At 30.7% G+C, this 19,725-nt stretch overlaps 1 protein-coding gene across 11 annotated transcripts in view; it reads right to left on the reverse strand.

Annotated features, from left to right (window-relative positions):
- Nucleotides 1-9,729: 9,729 nt before the first annotated feature.
- Nucleotides 9,730-19,725, reverse strand: part of LOC118186439 (sentrin-specific protease 7-like) — an 81,392-nt gene continuing 71,396 nt past the window's right edge. For all 11 annotated transcript variants that reach the window (XM_035356541.2, XM_035356539.2, XM_035356540.2 and 8 more), the window contains 2 exons: nt 13,486-13,636; nt 9,730-10,060 (listed from right to left, as the gene is read on the reverse strand). In XM_035356541.2, coding sequence (XP_035212432.2) covers nt 9,902-10,060; nt 13,486-13,636 — 310 coding nt within the window. In that variant the 3' untranslated portion in view covers nt 9,730-9,901. The remainder of the gene's footprint in view (nt 10,061-13,485; nt 13,637-19,725) is intronic.

Genomic DNA, 19,725 nt, shown 5'->3' on the forward strand with positions numbered 1-19,725 from the left:
TAACTGTAAATGAGCTTTGTCCTTGAACCTGATAAATCTAGTAAGCAGCTTTTAGCGCTTTTACTAATAAAACAGTTTAACAAGAACTTTTTGAATTTTGAACTAGTACAAAGACAATGGGTAAGGTTCTCCTTTATAAACTTTAATTTATCACTAGCTACCTGATTACTTTTGATTATTGCTAGTATCAAAAATATGGAAGTTAAAGAATATCAGAGTTCCAACTGATTAACCTGTAGATATAATGACACGCCAGTCAAATCTAATGCAACAAAATGGCAATCGCTGTGGAAAACATTTAATTGTATTTATTCCGTAACATGTAAAACTTGCAATCTTGTTTGCATTGGACAGAATAAAAATAACCTAAACATCATGATCAACAACCATAGGTCTCATATTAAAAAGTTTGCAATTGATAATACCAATAAATTTTCAACTACGTAAGAGCTGGAACATTTCAGATTGCACTATTTCAACAATACTGTTATTAAAATTTTAGATATAGGTCCTTATAAAAAATAGACTATTGAAGGAATCTCTTTATATTTTACAACATAGTTGCTTTACCTGTATGGATTAAACTCATCGCTAAATAGTAAATCTGACTTTAATACAAGAGTATACTAACAGTTGACTCTTCAGGGTGGAGGGTAAACACAAAGGAGAACCAGAGGAAAAAGTAAGAAAGTAAAAACAACTATAAATACTACTCAATTGGCAGTCAAATTACCGGAATATGTCTCACCCGCCTAATTTTAAGAAGAAAATTACTGACAACTTTTATGCATTTCCTCACAAACATCTGCTTATCATTCAAAATTTCTTCAAGAATAAGTTTACAGGAAATAGCATAATCAAAGATTTAATACCAGATTTTACCAAATTTAAATTTTACTATTATTCATCTAAGTACAAAAGAATTATTCTGTATTACCCACTTTCTTCATACAAGCTTTGATGATTTCTACTTATATAAGATCTTTAACCAAACTCATCAAAAATTTCCAGGAATAGAATTTATAATAATAGTCTGCTTTAAGTGCAACAAAAAACTTAATAGTTAACATTACCAACCACCACAAAGAATACTTCAACAACTTAATATTGTAATGAAGAGAAATTTCTTCCATGCATGGATGAGCAGCATAAGCATATTATTACATGAAATCTAGACGTAGTACAGGATCAAGAATTAAATCAGCTTATGGAAAAAAGTACAAAATTTAAACTAGTAAAATACATTCCTAAATTAAATTGTTTTGAAAGTATTTCAGCGACTGTTGACAATTGTATTATGAAAGCAAATTCTCCATTAGGTTTACCAACTCATCTTTTTAAGGAATAGAAAAAGGAAATATTAGATAAAAGCAAAAAGAGTTTGAATAAAGTTCAAGGATTTAAAGTAGTTAAAAACTGGAAATATATATTTATCAGAAGATAGCACAGTTGAAAAAAAACGTTTACGACTTCATAATACAGCAGCATATTACTTCATAATACAGGAGCTTCATAATACAGCAACCAAAAATAAAGAAAGATCGGAAATCAACAAACTTAACGCTTTTCACAAAAAATGGAAATTATCTTTTTTTACTGCATAAAACAGTTTTCCCAACTTATATGCACTACCAAAATTTCATAAAAATCCTATCAAGTTTAGGTTTATTTCAAATAGTGCTAGAAACTAAAAGAAGAGTTTTGATAATATTTTGACAACTCTACTTAAATTCGTATGTAATATAACTTTTGATAAATCTAATGTTCAAAAACACTACTGTTGGATTATTTACAACATGCAACTAGAAAGAAATTTAAAACTTTAATGTTTACAATATCAACTGCTATGACATTGAAAATTTCTACACATCTCTTTCACTAGAAAGAAATGTACGAACGTCTTCTAAAATTTACAAAATTGTTTCCTGAAATACTTACAATATTAGAGTTTCAAAAAGGAAAGAATATCTCTATTTCTCGCTATTTAATAACTATAAAAAGCATAGAAACACACTTTCTTTCAAAAAAAATGAAACTCCAATGAGCAGTTCTTACTCGACTTATATAACCTCCATTTCCTTTCTAAAGATTGCAAGTTTCATAAAAACCTTACAACAAATGATTGCAATAAATCTGCTTTCACTTGCAGATATATAGATAATATATTTGCCTTCAACAATAATAATATTATTGAAAAAAGCAACATCTACCCCAAATGTTTGAAGATAATAAATAAAATAATAAATGTTTGAAGATAATAAATAATAACAAATAAAAATCAGCTAGTTGTAGATTACATTTAAGCATTTGGAATCTACAAGAAGTAAGGCTTTCTGATAAAAGAAGCGAACTCAGTTTTTCAACGATTAAACTTATCAACTGGAATACTAATCTCTCTTAAAAAGGTATTTATTACAAATATAATTATTAATCAAATTGTTAGAATAAAAATGTTTGCACAGAAATTGAACAAAAACAGCAAGAGATAGTTCTTCTTTCTAAAGTTTTAAAAGAAAGGAAAATTCCAATTAATTTCATTAATTATCAACTAAAACAAAGAGTGGTCTACACCCTATGAATTCTTTTAAAGTAATGAACTTCTTACCTGAAAGCTCAGATAAAGAGATGGATAAAAAAGGATGTATTTTATAGGGGTTTATAGTGTAATTATGTAATTACTATGTAGTACTTATTTCTTAACTTAGCTTTTATTAACTGAAGACTAACCAAATTCTAAAGCTGTCATGATAAGCCCATGGCCTGAAAAATTTATTCTTTGTTAACATTTATCCTTTATTTAATTTTCTTGCTTGCACTGAAATACCAATTTCGATTAATAAAAAAATCATTATTTATACACACATATGTTACCGTTCAAGTATGAAATCTGTTATAAAATGAAATAACTATCAAGTCAGTTCAAATTAAGATTTTCTCACTTTAATTAATTATTTTATAGAGTTGTTATTTACACCCCATTAAAATGTAAAATAATTGGCATGATTCATCCCGCTTGTTACTACTGGCTATATACGAGATGAACTAATGTTCCAAATTCAAGAGGCTGTAGAGTAAGAACCACTGGTCAGAAATAGCACACAATTTACAACTCATTATAAAGTATTCCCTCTGTCCCATAATAATAGTAGCATTTGATTAATTTAATTTGTTCTGTAATAATAAATAGCATCAAAAGAAAATATAGAATGCTACATTTATTATAAAAGAACTAGATTAAATTACACAATAAATTAAAATATTACTCCTAATTTTTATTTCTTGAGAGTTCAGATAGTTTCTGGATTTTTCAATAATTTCTTTACTGCATTTTAAATTTGTAGGATCCCTTGTGTGCACAGCTCTGCCATGAGATTAAAATTATTGGAGCTGTCGTTCTTCATTGCTTCCAGCACAAATTGTTCGTAAATATAGAAGTAAAGTGACAGAAACGTATCATCCAGTATTTCAGGAGAAATATTGTCAAGGGCTATGTTTACTGCTTCTATGGTGCCTCTTTAACTAAAAGGAATATGTCTAAGTTTTTCTCTATAATCTTTGCATTTATGTACACACTTTTCAAAGAATCAGCATTAGCATAAGCTTCATCTCGACAATTATTCTGAGAAGCATTTTCCCAAGTTTTTAATGTGGTCACTCTGTCGCACTTCAATTGTTTTGCGGCTAATGTAATTGTGCATTTCTGCAACTTTTTGTTTTTCTTTTGTTGCTTCAAGAACTAGACAATCACAACCCAATCTTCTGCTTGCAAACAACTCTTTTTTTTTTTTTTTTCCATCTTGCTTTTACAATGGGTTGACACTCTACTGAAATAACACAATTGATTTCAATCAGCAGATGACATTTTTAATAATTACAAGTGCTACTTAGAATCTCGTTTCTCGGAAATGTTCCGCCTAGGCACGCGCGTCGCTAGGTATGATAGCTCCTTAAGAATAACAACTGGAGAAAAACTGGTAAACATGCACTTTCACTAGCGAAATCATGCTCCGTCTTATCTTTTTGTTCCAACAGGTTAAATACTCATTTACTTCATTTACATCCTGGCGAGGAAATGCGAGGAGAAATAAGAGAATTTAGGAAATGCTCACAAATTACAATAACTATTAGTAAAACTAAATAAGACTTTCCAACATATGCAGTAATAAACTTCAGTATTCAAATTTTGCACTGCAAGTTGTTGAGTCAACAGGTGTTACCAACAAGGCGTAACTCTTAGCATTCGTCCATTTTATTAATGAAAATCAAATAGTAAATCAGTTTTTTTTTTTTTTTTTTTTTTTTTTTTTGCAAAGAATTAAGTTTATCTACAAAAGGTGAAGACATTTTTTCAAAATTTTGAATAACTATCTTGATAAATGGCAGTGAATATAGAAGTCATGTGTAGGTATTTGTACAGATGGATCCCTTTCCATGGTAGGCTGTATTAAAGACCTTTCATCTTTTGTAAATAACATAGAATGGGAATGTTATTATAACTCATTGCTTTCTTCATAGAAAGGCCTTGATAGTAAAACGTTGAAGTTTTAGATAAAGTTGTTCAGATGGTATACTTTGTTAAAACAAGACCAATAAAAATCTCATTTATTCGAAAAGTTTTCTATCAATCAACACAGATGGCTGATTTTACATGATGACGTGGGATGACCATCAAGAGAAAGTACTTATCCATGTACATGAGCTACAACAAGAATTTCTTGTATTTTCTTACATTCACAGATAAAATAAACGCATTTCAGAGAATTCTGCAGATTTGGAAAAGAATAGCTGTTGAAGATAATTTGGAAATATTTTCATTCGTCAGTAACACTTGCATAAATGAAACGCTTCCAATAATATTTAGAAAAAAAATCAAGTTCTTATTTCCTCCATTTAACACTGAACAACGCATTCATGGAAACTTCAAGTGATTTGGTTTAACATTACCAGAAGAAGTGGCAGGTATATCACTCATTAGAGATTGATGATTAAACATGAAGAATTGTCTCTTGAAGCATTTTGGACTTCTATAAAAGAAGAACATGTGTCAACATCTAAAAAAGCTTTGAAGACTTTACCCCAATTTTTAATATCATACTTATTTGAATTAGGATTTTTTACCCCCAGCAGAAATTAAGTGTAAAAAGAGAAGAATTCTTTAATATATTAACGAGGAAATGAGAGTCTGCCTTGCAAATATATATCCAAACATCGAAGAAATTGCTAGGACATATTAGGCTAATGTTACTCATAAACACAAAAATGAATACATTTAAGGTGTATTTTGTTTTTATTGCATTATTTTTTTCTGGTAATATATAACGTAATTATTATAACATATTTCTCGAAACTTTCTGTATGGTGCACCTACTAATATTCATATGATTTTAAATGCACCTACGGCTTCAAAAAGTTTGAGAAGTTTTGCTGGTTTAGTGATTGTGCAACTGCAATTTCATTCCGGTTATTTGATTGTTCCTATTTTCCGGTTGCTCTGTATTTAATAATGCTCCAATATGTCAGTTATTAAGTGAGTTTTCTCAAGTTTTTTGGTTTCATTAATTTAATTAAGTTATTAATATTATGTATGTTAAAGTACAAATTTTATAATTTTTAAACCCTTAAGTTGACTTGAACAATATATTCATTACATGACTGAGGAGGAAAGATGCAATGAAGGAAAAGTTTGAATTTTTACTAAGTAAACATGATGTGAAAGAGCAAAATTCTTTGCCCACCCATAAAATTATTACATTTGACAGCTGATGTAATGAAATCTACATCATCACATAATAAAGCACCGCACAATGATTGGTTGCTTCAACATATAATTTCCTTAAAGCTCAAAGAGTAGAAATATTAATAGGCCTAGTGGCAGATTCAAAAACAGTTATAGAGTTTTCATATTTAAGACTTAGGTGCGTGGAGACACTTGTCACAGGCTCCTGGGCATCAGCCGCACCCTGAGTTGAACGCGTAGCAGGTGAACATAACATTTCTTAAGCATAATGTAAGGTGAAGTTCAAAGTGAGATTCAACATAGACCTAATCTCGTATGATGCTTTATGAATGAGATATATGTAGTTAAACCATGAAAACTAAGTCAATATAACAGCGTAAGTGAGCTACTGTCCAGCATAACAAAAAGGTGGTGTGCAGTGGAGAAGATGAGCAATTATTGATCAAAAGTCCATCAGCATATCAAAGCAGCGTGTAGCATAAAGCCGAAATCCAAAGTGAGTCGGAGATAAGACGGAGGCCTGATAACTGGGTGGCAGGAGGAGCATCTGGCCGGATCTGCCAAGAGCCAGTGGTAGCTGGAAAGAAGTATATCTTCATGCAAGTCAGGCATTAGTTGGTGGGCGAAGCTTTTTCAGAGTCGTACAATTTTGAATTAATGGAGGTCAAAATAATTTGGATCAGGAATAAATATTCTAAGTTTAAACAAAATTTTATGAAAAGTACAAGAATAATAATATAATTTAAATGCAGTAGGACTGCTTCAAGTCTTTTTCTATTACTTAGATCATTAATATTATAAGTTTATAAGAGGAATGGAACTGCTGTTAACTTTTCTATACTTCTGAAAAATTTCTCTGCAATTTTTGCAATACATATCGACTTTGTTTATGTCTAATTCATTGTGAAGAGCATAGTTTCTGATAAACCACTGACATTTTGTGATTTGCCTTAACATTTTATTTTGCATTTGTTGTAACTTTTTCAGTTGAAAACTAAATAGGAAACCCCAGACGGGTCAGGTCTATGTAAAAACGAGCTGCAACATAGTCTTATACATGAGTAGCTTATTTTCTAAAGTGGGACGGAGTTTCGGGCAATTAAGGGGTTGACTAAGGCTTTAGTATGCCGAAACTTGTTAATAATATTTGTATAATGTGGGGTCCATGTGAGTGTTTGGCCTAAAATAACACCAAGATATTTGACTTCATTAGCCAGGGGGATGTTAGTATTGTGCATAGAGAGAGTGATGTTCCGCTCCAATTTGCGCTTTCTGGTGTAAAGCACAGCTTCAGATTTTTCAACGTTGATTTTAAGTGAGTATGATCTTGTAATGCTTGTACTACTGAACTCAGAGATGCGTTTTGGTATAGGATTCCATCTGCATATAATGCAAGAGCAGTGAGAGAGCATTGAGGATTGTCGTCCGTAAAAACATTTTATTATTCAATTGATTCTTTGTTTGACATTTGTCTGTTTTGTTTGACATTTGATGCATTTGTCTGTTTGACATGGTAGTTCAGATTGAATGATAAAAAACTTAATCATCATTATTGAAATATTACATAAATGATATTAAGATCTTCCTGAATCTTCGTGAGCCTTATCAATAAAAAGGGGAGACAGGCAAGGAGGTTGCTGGCGTTAAACTTATGTCCCCCCCATGTATGAACACAAGATATGAGGCAGACCTCAGAAAACTTAAATTTATTTTAGTTTATGAAGACCATCTTACTGAGTTTGTTGTTTTAACCCTTTGCGGCTCAGTGTTCCACTACATGGAACACCTAAATTGAATCGCTTCTGAAACCTTTAAATTCAACCGTAAATAGATAAAAATGCCTTTATAATATATTTTGAAGTTTTCTTTTTTAACAGTAGATAGCAGCATGTCACAAGGAGACACAGAATTTTCATTTATTATGTATTATTAAAATCCACTTTTTTTCAAGTAATTTTCTCTATTTTTTTAATGATATAAAAAATTTTATTTGGAAAAAAAAAAAAAAAGGCATAATTTTGCTGGCTGTACTCCTAATTATCTGTTCTATATTTTTTTAATCTTTCAGACAAAAACCATACGCAGAATCATTGAATAAACTCTGGTGTTCCATTAGCGGGAACACTGCGCCTTTAGCGATCTCATGCTGTTACGAATCAGAACATCTGTGCTTAGGAAAGAACATCCGTTGTTTACGTTTTCTGTTTCCGTTGCTTTGTGTGTGTGTGTGTGGGGGGGGATGAATTCAAACAAAGCAGTATTGAGGGGTGAGGTCTGTTTTGTGTTATGAAAGTCCTAATATTGGCATCTCGAATTTTTTGGGACTAGTTTTTAGGCGGGAATTTTATTAGTACCTTGACTCATTTTTACTTAGACTGCGCGAATTTTTTGCTGTCGCCATTTTAGTCTCATTCCCGTTTATTTTCAATAATTGTGTATATATTTTTCGTGTATGTATATATCATAGGCTTATTTTTCTTTATTCTTAATATTAATCGTAGTTAATTTTTTTATTATTAATTTTCCATAAATGGCGCGGAGAGGAATTCCGAAAATTTGTAAATATTTTTGTATATAGGACTTGTGTGTACAGATATTTATCTCATTTATCCGTATATATTCGAGAATATTGTGTATATCCAGGACACCATGTATACAGCCATAATACAGAGTTTTTTCATTCTTATACAAATGCTTCTACTCATTTTCGTGCTTCATTGCAATGCTCGCTTAGTCGCACTTTTAAAAGCTCTGATGGCGCAGTGTTCCACCTCATGGAACACCTACAGAATTAAAACCGTAAATGCATCTTTTACAAAATTTTACCTGTATACTCCTTTAGGACTAAATAGACTGCATACAACTTTTTTTGTTGAAATTCCGACGTTAACGTATAGTGCGCCACAAAGGGTTAAGACGTTTTCAAACAAAGAGAGCAGAAGTTGTAGTACAGTTGCTTGACATATTCCTGTTTTTTGGAGCCCCATGTATGTTATAATCAGAAAATGGAAGAGAATTTTTTAATAGACACATTAATTATAACTTGACCAGAACTTAAGGTCATGCATTGCAAACCAAGACGTAGCCAAAGACAAAGCAATGTTGAGAGACGAAATCGGGGCATAGGATATTGATGATATGGATGCAAAACAAGTAATGCGCTTCCTAGAGTAACTTAATTCTTTATTACATTAGTACTATTATTACTAAACTTATTCTGGGATAAATTTTATTGAGTTCATGAAAAACCGAGCATTTCACCCTCGTCAGTAAAATGTCCTCTTATGAAAGTATATTCGGTTGTGCAACTAAAGCTGGACTGTCAACAATTTCTATTTTGAAGGAAACGTTTAAGTCTTTGGATGATGAAGATCATTTACAAGGTGCTTTGACTGTGATAAGTACTTCATCTCACCCTGATAGTGAAATGTTAAAAACAAAATTAAGTAATGTCATTAGTAAAGTATGTAGAGTTTGGTCGAAATGCAATGAGCCTGTCAATGTATCATGTTTAAAAGACTATGTTTTGGAAGACAGAGTTGTACAGAAGATCTGCAAGTTGTGTTTTGATGAAATGAATATTTATAAGAAAAGAAAAAAAAAACTCTAACTAATGTATGGAAATTCAAGTTGAGAAGATAAGTTAATGTCAGATAAAACTCATTCTGAAACTTCTGTGGAGCTTAGTGTCTGTATCCCAATACCTGAAATTAACACATGATGAAGTGATGTCAAATCTCTTTTAGCTCTTATCATGAAAATAACAGGATGATTTTTTAATTGCAAACAACCACCCCATAAAATAGTTATATTCTCCACCTTACAACGGTGTCTGTGAACAAAAGCTAATGAAGATCAGACAAATGCAGCATATAGAGAAATCACTCTGGTTCAATTGTTACAACTCCAAATTTAGGTAATGATCAGGAATTTTAAAAATGTATTTGTTTTAGAAATAACATTCTATGCAATTCCATGTGCCATTTCAGTAATCTCTGTTGAAACAAATCATTTTATTGTGTTTGTATAAATTACATTTTGTATGCACTATTACTTAGTTAACTATTTACAACTGGAATTATTATTTTATAAGTCACTTCATGAAATAACCTAATAATTCACTTATAACAAAATCACTATCACAAAAGATAGAGGAACAATTTATTACTGTCTTTCTTTGCAAATTGTAGCAGTGTTTTCTAATTGTTTCTTTTGAAGATTCAAAATAAGTGCTTTAATCTTCGATCTTTTGAATAATACATCTTCTGCTTTAAACCAATTTTTTAAGTCTGGTACAGAATTCAGATAAAATGGAATTGGATTCTGAAATAATAAAACAATTTACATAAAAATAACAAGAAAATACTATTTCCTTAGCATGTCATTTGAAATATTTCATTAGTTGACATTTTCTTTTAGGTTTTCATTTCATATGAGCATTTAAACTGTTATTAATATCATGGTGACAATGTGAAGTAATAAACATCAGATGAGCTCCATGCTTTTAAAATCATTCCTATTAACTTAATTTCTGTTTCATTAATTGATATTAATCACTAAAATATTTTATTTTATTATAAAAGCATAATATTATGGCACTATGCTTTGTTTTGAAAATGTTTTTAGTAAGAAATTTTTGGTGATCTTAAACCAATCAATTAGCATCATTTTGCAAACTGTATTTGCTCATTTTTTTTATCTGTGTTTAAAATTCAGGTAATAACTTTCACATTGTCTAAAACTTTTCTGAAATCATTATTGTTATGATTTTAGGCCAAATAATAATTCATAAAGAAAGTTCAGTGCTTTATGATTAAGATAGGTTACATAAGTTTCCAAAATACTGTTATTAAATTTTGTCTCATCTCATGAATTTTTTCTTTTCAGAGAATTATATTTTTCTGAAATTTATACAAGTTACTATAGACCTGATTCTAGCAGTACTTAAATATTTACACAAAGTTTTTAGAATAAAAGTTAATAATATTCAGGCGATTTTCTCTAAACGTTCAAATAACAGAAACATTTGAATGCTAAATTCTAAATCAAATGCTAAACATGATTTCTGTTAGGCAGGCTGTTTTCCTCTTATGCCAAATAGCTACTTTGCTAAAGCCACAGAGAAAACGTTCTTGATGAAAATTTTAATATGGTATTGCATGAACATATTGATAGAGAAGTCGTATGGATTGCTGAATGTAACATGTAATCATAATTTCTAAGGACCTGATGAAGACCCTAATGTACATATATGAAAAAAATGACTTAGTTATCCATGCATTGTAGCCAGGATTTCCTAGTTCAAAAATTTCAACTATGAGCATATTGTAACTATGAAATGCAAGAACTGACCCATCACAAAACAGGGAATCTGGCAGAAAATAATCTACAGTAATTTTTAAATACAGAAATATGGAAATTTTGAAACATTAGCAGAACTATTTCCTGAAAATGTCAGTTGTTATATTTTTAACACATATTTTTCACAACAATATGAAAACTAGTTCATTGAATTAAGTAAAACCGCATCAAGGTATGGAAAACCACCAGAACAAAATAAAGTGAATGTCTTTTTTTTTTTTCAAGCTAGCTTGCTCAGAATTCCATTTGCACTCGCCTCTTAGTTACGTTAATTTTGATGTGCATTCAGTGTAGATGAGCCTTTATGTGCAGTGGGATACCAAAATAATTTTTGCAGGGGTGCTGAATATATGTGATATTACTTTATAACACTGATCTAGAGTCAAATTTGCAGTATGTAAAGGTATGCCTATGCATTCTTTTATTGTAACATCAAAATGGACACGGACAGTACTTTTTTCCTTTTTGATTTTGCTGTGTTAAATCTAAAGATAGTCACAAAATGTGTCAATCAGATGTCCAGGGTTATTTGAAAAACACATACATACAGTGCAGTGAAAGTAGAAAAGGTTTGAATCAGTAAAATAGCTTTTCATTCTCTGGTAAAATTTGAAAACAGTGATCTATGTCTTCTCGATCTCAGTAATTCACTTACTGGAATAACCAGTATTTTTTTAAATATCATGAAACGTGATACATTTTAAAGAATATTATGTATAACAGCCGCCAATCTTGAAATCTGAAAAACCAGGAGGCTTTCACATTCCACGGCGATGCGATTTTAAGAGAACACCAAATTGATTTAAATTTTCTTTATACTGCATGATCTAGGTTATGGAACTATTTATTATGTTATTCTGATATAAAATATATTAATATTTAACTAGATGTTCTAAAATTTATATTTTTCGATTAATTTTATTTAATTTTCTATCTTTTTTTTTTAACATTTATACAGTCAAAATCCTGAGAACAAAAGAAAAAAATATTTATTAAAGTATTTATAATATGATAAAAATAAAATTAATTAGTTAATTTAAGTTATGGCAGCTGAGGATGAATACAACAAAAAATCTTTTGAAGTCATACTGATGAGCTTATGGTTCCTTTATTCCAATTCAATATGAACATAAATGCAGATATGATATAACAAGCTTGTTTCTGCACTCTTCTTTGCTTATTGCCATGTGTGGTCATACCAGTCATTCCAGTTTGTTTGGACAGGTAAAAAGACAAAGCTATACCGATAGCACTGAAATAATAAGCTAGAAATTAAATACTGAGAGATCTGGTGGTCTGCTATGTCAGCAGTACCAAAATAAAACACTAACAATTAAACATTTGGAAATCGGTAGATGTGATGAAAAAACTGAATGGTTGATAACTATCACAGATAACATGCATTTCCTCACATACTCCCCTCCCTTTTTAATTAATTTGATCACCCAAAAATTGAGAGCAAAAAAATTATGCAAATAATTTAATTTCTGAAGAATGTGGTTACAGAAAAGACATAACAAATGGAAAAGTAGTCATGGATAAACTACTAGTAACTATCACAATATCATTTTTTAGAAAGAACCCTACATTTCAACAGGAACGCATAGTGACATAAAGATTACAATATCTGACAGATATTGAGCTAATATCTGGTGGTAATAGAGCTGAGCAGAACGTCTCCGGCTCAGTTACGTTGTAAAGTTCCAAGGACACTCACATGAGTGAGTCTAGACTGTTCCCAAGAGGGACATTGTAGGAATGAAGAACAGGAATGAGCAAAAGGTCTGAATATTGAAAGATTGACCACATCAGCAGTATATAGGGATACAGTGAACTGGAACATAAATAACAGAAGTAAAGTAAAACCACATGTTTTGACAGTTTTTTTTTAAGTGTGAGAACATCTACCATATCTGTGTAGCTTAATGAAGAATCTAAACAAAATACATTTCAAATAATAAATGGGGAAAAAAATGGATGAATTGCTGATACAAATTGAATGCACTAAATAAAAATAAAGAAAATAAACGGAATACAATTTATCAATAAACTAACCATCAGAGGGGAAAACTATGTACAATAGAGGATGTGGGGAATTATTTTTCAGAACCTAGCATTATAGACTGGGGGCATACTACTCGAGCTACGATGTATAACTTAACCACAAATGATCTCATGTTGCACGTAGTGAAGGATATAGTACTGTATATTTTAAAAGGATTTTTCTCTCTGGCTTTCTACAAAAAATTACATTGCAGTATAAAATTGAACTTTCAACAGTTAATATAAAATTATCATCCAAATGATTCTCTAATTAAAGTTAAAAAAAACTTTCATTCAAAGATATTCTGTACTTAAAATAGAAATTTTAATAAACAAGTACATACCTGAAAGAAGCTTTCAACATACTGCAGTAAATATAAACCACAGTCATGGTTATTTTTCTGTTGGGGACATTGCAATATATAACCCTGAATAGTGCTGACATCAAACCTTTTTCTAGTCCCCTTTTTTAAGGTCCATTCTATATCTAAATACCTGTTCAAATGAAAACAGTTAAAAAATAATAAATTACAGATGATATTTGTGAGGAAAAGGAAGCACTGACAATCAGTCATACAGTAGAAACACCAGTTAAACACTTTTTAAAGAGGTTTTGTTGTAACATTAATTTCTTGTGTTTTGATTTTTTTATTTTCTTTAAAATTATTGTCATCTGCAAAACTTAGAAACTGAATGCGGTAACTTTTGATGAACATACATATATCTAAACGAACTTGTCTTATCTACACCAGTGTTTAATTGGTGTAGATAAGACAAAATTAATTTACTTTTAATTTAGGGAGTTATTTTAATGTCCATTGCATGCCCTCAGAAAAGGAATTCGTTATCGCTTCTTTACAGGTAAAAGAGCTGAAATCAACTCATAATAGGCTCGTTCACAAGAGCAGATTCGATCGGTAGCGAAAACCGGTTCTTCCAACGTGTCCTGTTCACATGGGACAAGCATTAACTGCCCCGCCGAATTGTAGGTAGAACTTGGTTGAATGTTCCTTACCTCTCGGGAGCAGGGCAAATGGGGAGATTTCTCGTACTATACTGCACGGTTCACTTAATTTTAGTTACTGCTCGCTGGACTGTCAGCGAAACAATCGCGCTGATAGATGTCTGGGGATGTGATAGCATCCCCCAAAAATTAGATAGAACTGTACAAAGATATGCAAATTATAGACAAATACAGACTAGGTTATCTGATGCTAGGTATTCCAGAAATATCGTTCAAAGTAAAACTAAAGTTAAGACAAGTGCATATTCGGCTTCAACGCGACAAGGGACTCGTTACCTTTTGAATCATTTTTTTTAAAAACAAATTTAGGCATTTTCATCTACTTTTTATGAATATTATTAAATGGTTTTGTGAGACAAAATAATTTTAAGCTAAAAAAAAAGTTTTTGCTAGTATTTTTTTTAATTTAAATTTTTGAAAAAAAAATTTACAATTAAAATGTCTTTCTTCTCTTACAATTTTTAATGTCTCCCCCCAGTTTTTTTTATTGTATTTATTAGAGTGTTCTTAATAACTTCAAGGAATGATTTTGCAATTAATGAATTAGTTTCTGAGAAAAAAAATACACTCTTATCTAAAATCTTTAAAACCAATATGATCTCAGTCACATTTTCATTTCAAATAATTTTTTCCTTTCAGTATTTTGCAAAACCCATCCTTTTTTCTATAAAGTATATAATGTTAAATAAGCAGTAAAAATAATAAAAAAATTAGTCCATACCTGTATATGCTTTAAGACTTTAAGTAAAAGGATTTATTGAAAAAAATGCAAAAGGTTTCTCAGTTTGCATTTGCAGTTTACAGAATACAAACTGTCTAAATAGACATTTAATGATTTCAAATATTTAAAATTTTATTACTGAATTTCAGTACACACACATATATATATAAATCAAATGCAGTGCTATTTATTCAATTGGTAAATATAAACATAAATTACAAACCTTTTTTTTAAAACCTTATGTGGCCAGAAAAATTACAAAAACTCATAAAACGCAAGCAGAATTTTTCTTTACCTGTTTTCGTTTTGTAAAACACGTTCAAAACTATTTAATACATTAATTAATTATAATATTGTTGCGTGCATATGGGTTTGTAATAGATTGATAATAGTTCGTAAATGATTGTCATTGAACTCAAATCCGATGATAGCTTAATTAAATTTATTTTATCAACAGAAACACTTCAAAGTTCTGGAATTTTCCACAGAAATACTCGTACAAGTGTTTAGAATATCACTAAGTATAATCAATAGTTATGCTTCAATCTAATAAGAACGTTAAACACAACGGAATGCAAAACGCATCTTAAGAGAAAGTTAACTCAGAAATATCTCCAATCTAACGCTGAACAAACAATTGGCAACAATAACAACTTATATAGCATAAATAATTTCATAAAAATAGTGTGGTATAACGAGATTATCACTTTGAAACCGATGTTTCGAATTGATGCCCAAGAAGAACCAATGTTTCCCATTCTCATTCATTGCACATCTTTCAAAAAAGTAAAAAAATCATCCAATTAATTTCCTGTATCATTTTTTTTTAAATGCGAAACGTTTGTTTTATAAGCTGTAAAAATGTCTGAATTTTGTAACCGATATATTTTTAGATATGAAATTTTAAAATTAATGGGCGTCAAGAAGTCTAAAAATATGAACGATTTTTAAAATTTCTCCCAAAATATTTTTTAAAAAATTGCGCTAAAAATTTCATTTAATTTTTTTTGTCCTCCACAGTGTGTTATGGTGCAAACTATAATATTCTGAAATTCTCAGTTTATTTGTTAATATTTGCAAAAAATCGTTTCAGCTTTAAATTTGAAAAAAATCTAGACCTCTAAAAATCAAAAGTGTGACACTACATTCACAAGCAGTGTATGTACAAAGTTTGAGTTCTATATCTTATCGGGAAGCAGTTTAAAAATCCATGACCATCTTTTAAAAATAGCGACAAGCACCAAGAGTGAACTAAATAACAGCTTATAAAATAATAATAATAATAATTAAAACGCATATATTTTTCAGGAACCATTACGAAAGTTCAGGTACCAGTTGCGAAAGTCCAGATTACAAAATTAACAACAGTAAACAACGTTAAAAATGTGTAAACAGTATTAGAAATCTGTCAATTCGGAGACGTGATTGTTCACAGAGGCTTAGGTGTAAAGGGGAAGGAAGACGGTGGTCTTCTGAACGGGTCCTAAAGACGAAAGAAACTCTTTCATGTCTCCTTTTTCTCCCCTTGCTAACAGCAGCTGTGCGAAGGAGCATTGCATGTGAACGGGGCTAATATTACAAATTGCTTAGTTTTGATTCTCCTATTTAAGGAAGTACTACATCAATGAGTATAACGCTTACCAACAGACATAATATTGTAGAGACATTAGGTATTTTTAGAAACAGGCAAGATGAAAAATGCGCAATCGCCTTCGCCGGGAATCGAACCATGGACCTCTGGAATACTGGCCCAGCTTGCAGAACCACAGAAGGTACGCAAGGAAGGAGGGAGAGATACCTTATAATATGTCTGATGGATTATCAAAAGCAGTGGAGCAAAATTCCACTGCAAAAAAACTGTCAGATAATAAACATCTAAAAATGTTAATTATAATACAGAAAATTCTTTTTAAATTTGTACCAAAAATTATGATAAAGCAACTTCTTTGAAAAATATTAATTGTAATTATTATTACAGGTGATTTTTTAAGTTAACTTTACATGTAAGTCAGAAAAGCTATGATAAATATTAAAAATTACATTTAAAAAATATTATCCTAAAAGAAGTTAAATAAATGACCCCATATTCTTGTACAAATAAATTTTACATGGATTTTTGAAAGCCTGAGCAAATGTTGAAAATTGATAAATATATAATAATTTTATAAGTAAATTTAAAGGATATTTAAACAATTATTTTTTATAAATGTTAATGAAATTCTTTTCCAATGATTTAACATTTAATAAAAGAATTCTGTGATCTCCCTTTCTTCAAATAAAGAAAGTTTTACAGACATCTTTAGTCATCAACATATGTAAAAATAAATCTTTTCCCACCTTATAAATACCTCCACGAAGAAGTATTTTCTTTGTGGAATAATATTTAAATATAACCCCACAGAACACAAGGCATCCAATACTTTGCTTTTATGCACTTTTTATTGACCTTTATACGGAAAAGCTGCATCTTCTTATTTAAAGTAGTTTACATTTACTACATACACTTTTATCTCTGCAAAAATGACTCAAATGCAATTTCTTAAAACATTTGAAACATCGATTATGTGCTTTGAAATTATTTATTTTCTCAAGTACTAATAACTAAACTTCTTAAAACCAAACTTCTTGAACTTCTACTTACATTCAATTTTAAAATTAAATAAAACAAGGTATTATTTCTTTAAAATTGAGTCCTAAATCTAGAGTCTGAATTAATAAATTAACACTGATGACAATATATAAAAATGTATTTGTAAACCTACCTATGAATTCTACAAAAGTTGGATTTCACTACCTTTCAGGAAGTATGTGAAAAATGGTTGTAGAGACATTAGGTAATTTTTTGGAAGCAGACATTATGAATAAATCAGCAACATTTTCACTGGGAATTGAACTGCAGACCTCTGGAATACGCACCTAGTGCAGGTGGTTCGATTCCTGGCGAAGGCGATTGCTAATTTTTCATCTTTCTTGCTTTCAAATAAATCCTCATGTTTCTACAGTGGCGCCCAAACTAAAAGGGTGGTGGATAATGATTTCTCCTCAACCAGGATTTGGCGATTAGGTCCCCTAAAAAAACCCAGTCGCTCTTTAAAAGGGGGAGTATATAAGGTATTTCTCCTGCCTTCTTGGCATGCCTTTGTGGTGTAGTGCTCAGCACACTGAGCTGGTATTTCAGAGATCTGTGGTTAGATTCCCGGCGAAGGCGATTGCTACTTTTTCATCTCTCCGGCTTTTCCCATTAACCTAATGTCTCTACAAACTCTCTGATGACACATTATTTAAATTCCAAGCAAAAGGTATGGTTAATTTCAGGAGCTCAATACCAATTAAAACTATGAACTGCACAATTCTAATGAATTGGACAATGGTACTTCAAAAACTATAATCCAGCTTACGTCTGCGTATCTATGTAAGAAAGTGTTTGGATCACTAACTCTGACAAAGGCAAAAGATCAAAATCGGTTAATTTGTGTGCCAATCTCAGACTTAAGCTTACTGGCATAGGCAGAATCAGCAGGTTCAACCACGTCATTAATTGGACGTACCAACATTTATTTAATTTTTAGAGTTAATAAGATAAAGATTATCCAAACTCTAACAGCCTTGAATTATACAGAATGAATGTAATTTTTCTTGAATTAATTTAATTGGTTCACACCACTATAAAATTAAATTAACTTTAATTAACTGTATTTAAAAAAGTATATGTATACTGCTCATTAAAAATGGTTTTCAAAGAAGACTAATGAAGAAAAATTGCTTTCAAAGAACAGTATGGTGGTCCACAGATCATTCTAATATGTAAACTTGATCCCCTTTAAAAAATGTTTGATAAAAGCTGATTTATGATCTATTAAAAGCCATAGCTTGTGATATTTATTATGTTGGGATCTTTTTATGCAATATACTTTGGTTTGGCTCTCCCTTTCTATTTAAGCAATGCTAATAGACAAAATTAATATGTGCTAAATGAGGACAAATAAAATTATTCTTCCCTCAAACCTATCTATTCAACAAGAAATTAATGTTAATAATAATTAACGACATTTTAAAATGTCGTAGAAAATGTAATTATAATTAATATTAATTACCGTATTTGATGGCATATAAGACGCACCCCTATTTAGAAGGCCACACACAGGGGAAAAAGTTCCAATAGTCTGCGCGAGAGCGCGTCACCACAATAACTCAAAATGTGATTTCTTTTAGTTCTCATGTTTCATAAAAGCCAAATAAACAATCATTGAATGCAATTACCAAACATATTTTTATTAAGGAAAATTACCAAAATGCCTTGCTGTTGCTCTGTTTCCATGCACTTTGGCGTAGTTTAACACTCCTAGTTTATACTGAATTGTATAGCTTAATCTCTTGTTACCTGTAGTCATATTTTCCAGGGTATTTTTTTTAAACAAATAGTTTTAAGCACCGATACCGACACATTTATACAGAGTAGCACCGATACCGACATGTGTGTCGGCTGAGTCAAAGAAAGTCTATGTAAAGAAGGAAAGGCTCCATAGACGTAATGTGACCGTCGAACCTGTTCGAACTCCGACATCAGCTTCGACGCTTTTTGGTGACAGATATTTCACGCATGCGCAAAATAATTATGGCAGATGTAGAAAAAGTTATGTGTGTCTAGACATTTATCCAGGCTAAAAATAGCATTCACTATTGAAAAGTTAACCTGTGTCCTTCACATATAAGACGCAGGTAACTTTTTTGAGACCAAATTTAGGGAAAAAAGTGCGTCTTATATGCCGTCAAATATGGTATTTCATGTCCAGAAAGTAAACTTCATGATAGGGAGTAGATCTCATCACATGAAATCTG

Source organism: Stegodyphus dumicola, chromosome X1, assembly GCF_044657685.1.
Source record: "Stegodyphus dumicola isolate Sdum_Otavi_A_Nest chromosome X1, ASM4465768v1".
Taxonomy (NCBI): domain Eukaryota; kingdom Metazoa; phylum Arthropoda; class Arachnida; order Araneae; family Eresidae; genus Stegodyphus; species Stegodyphus dumicola.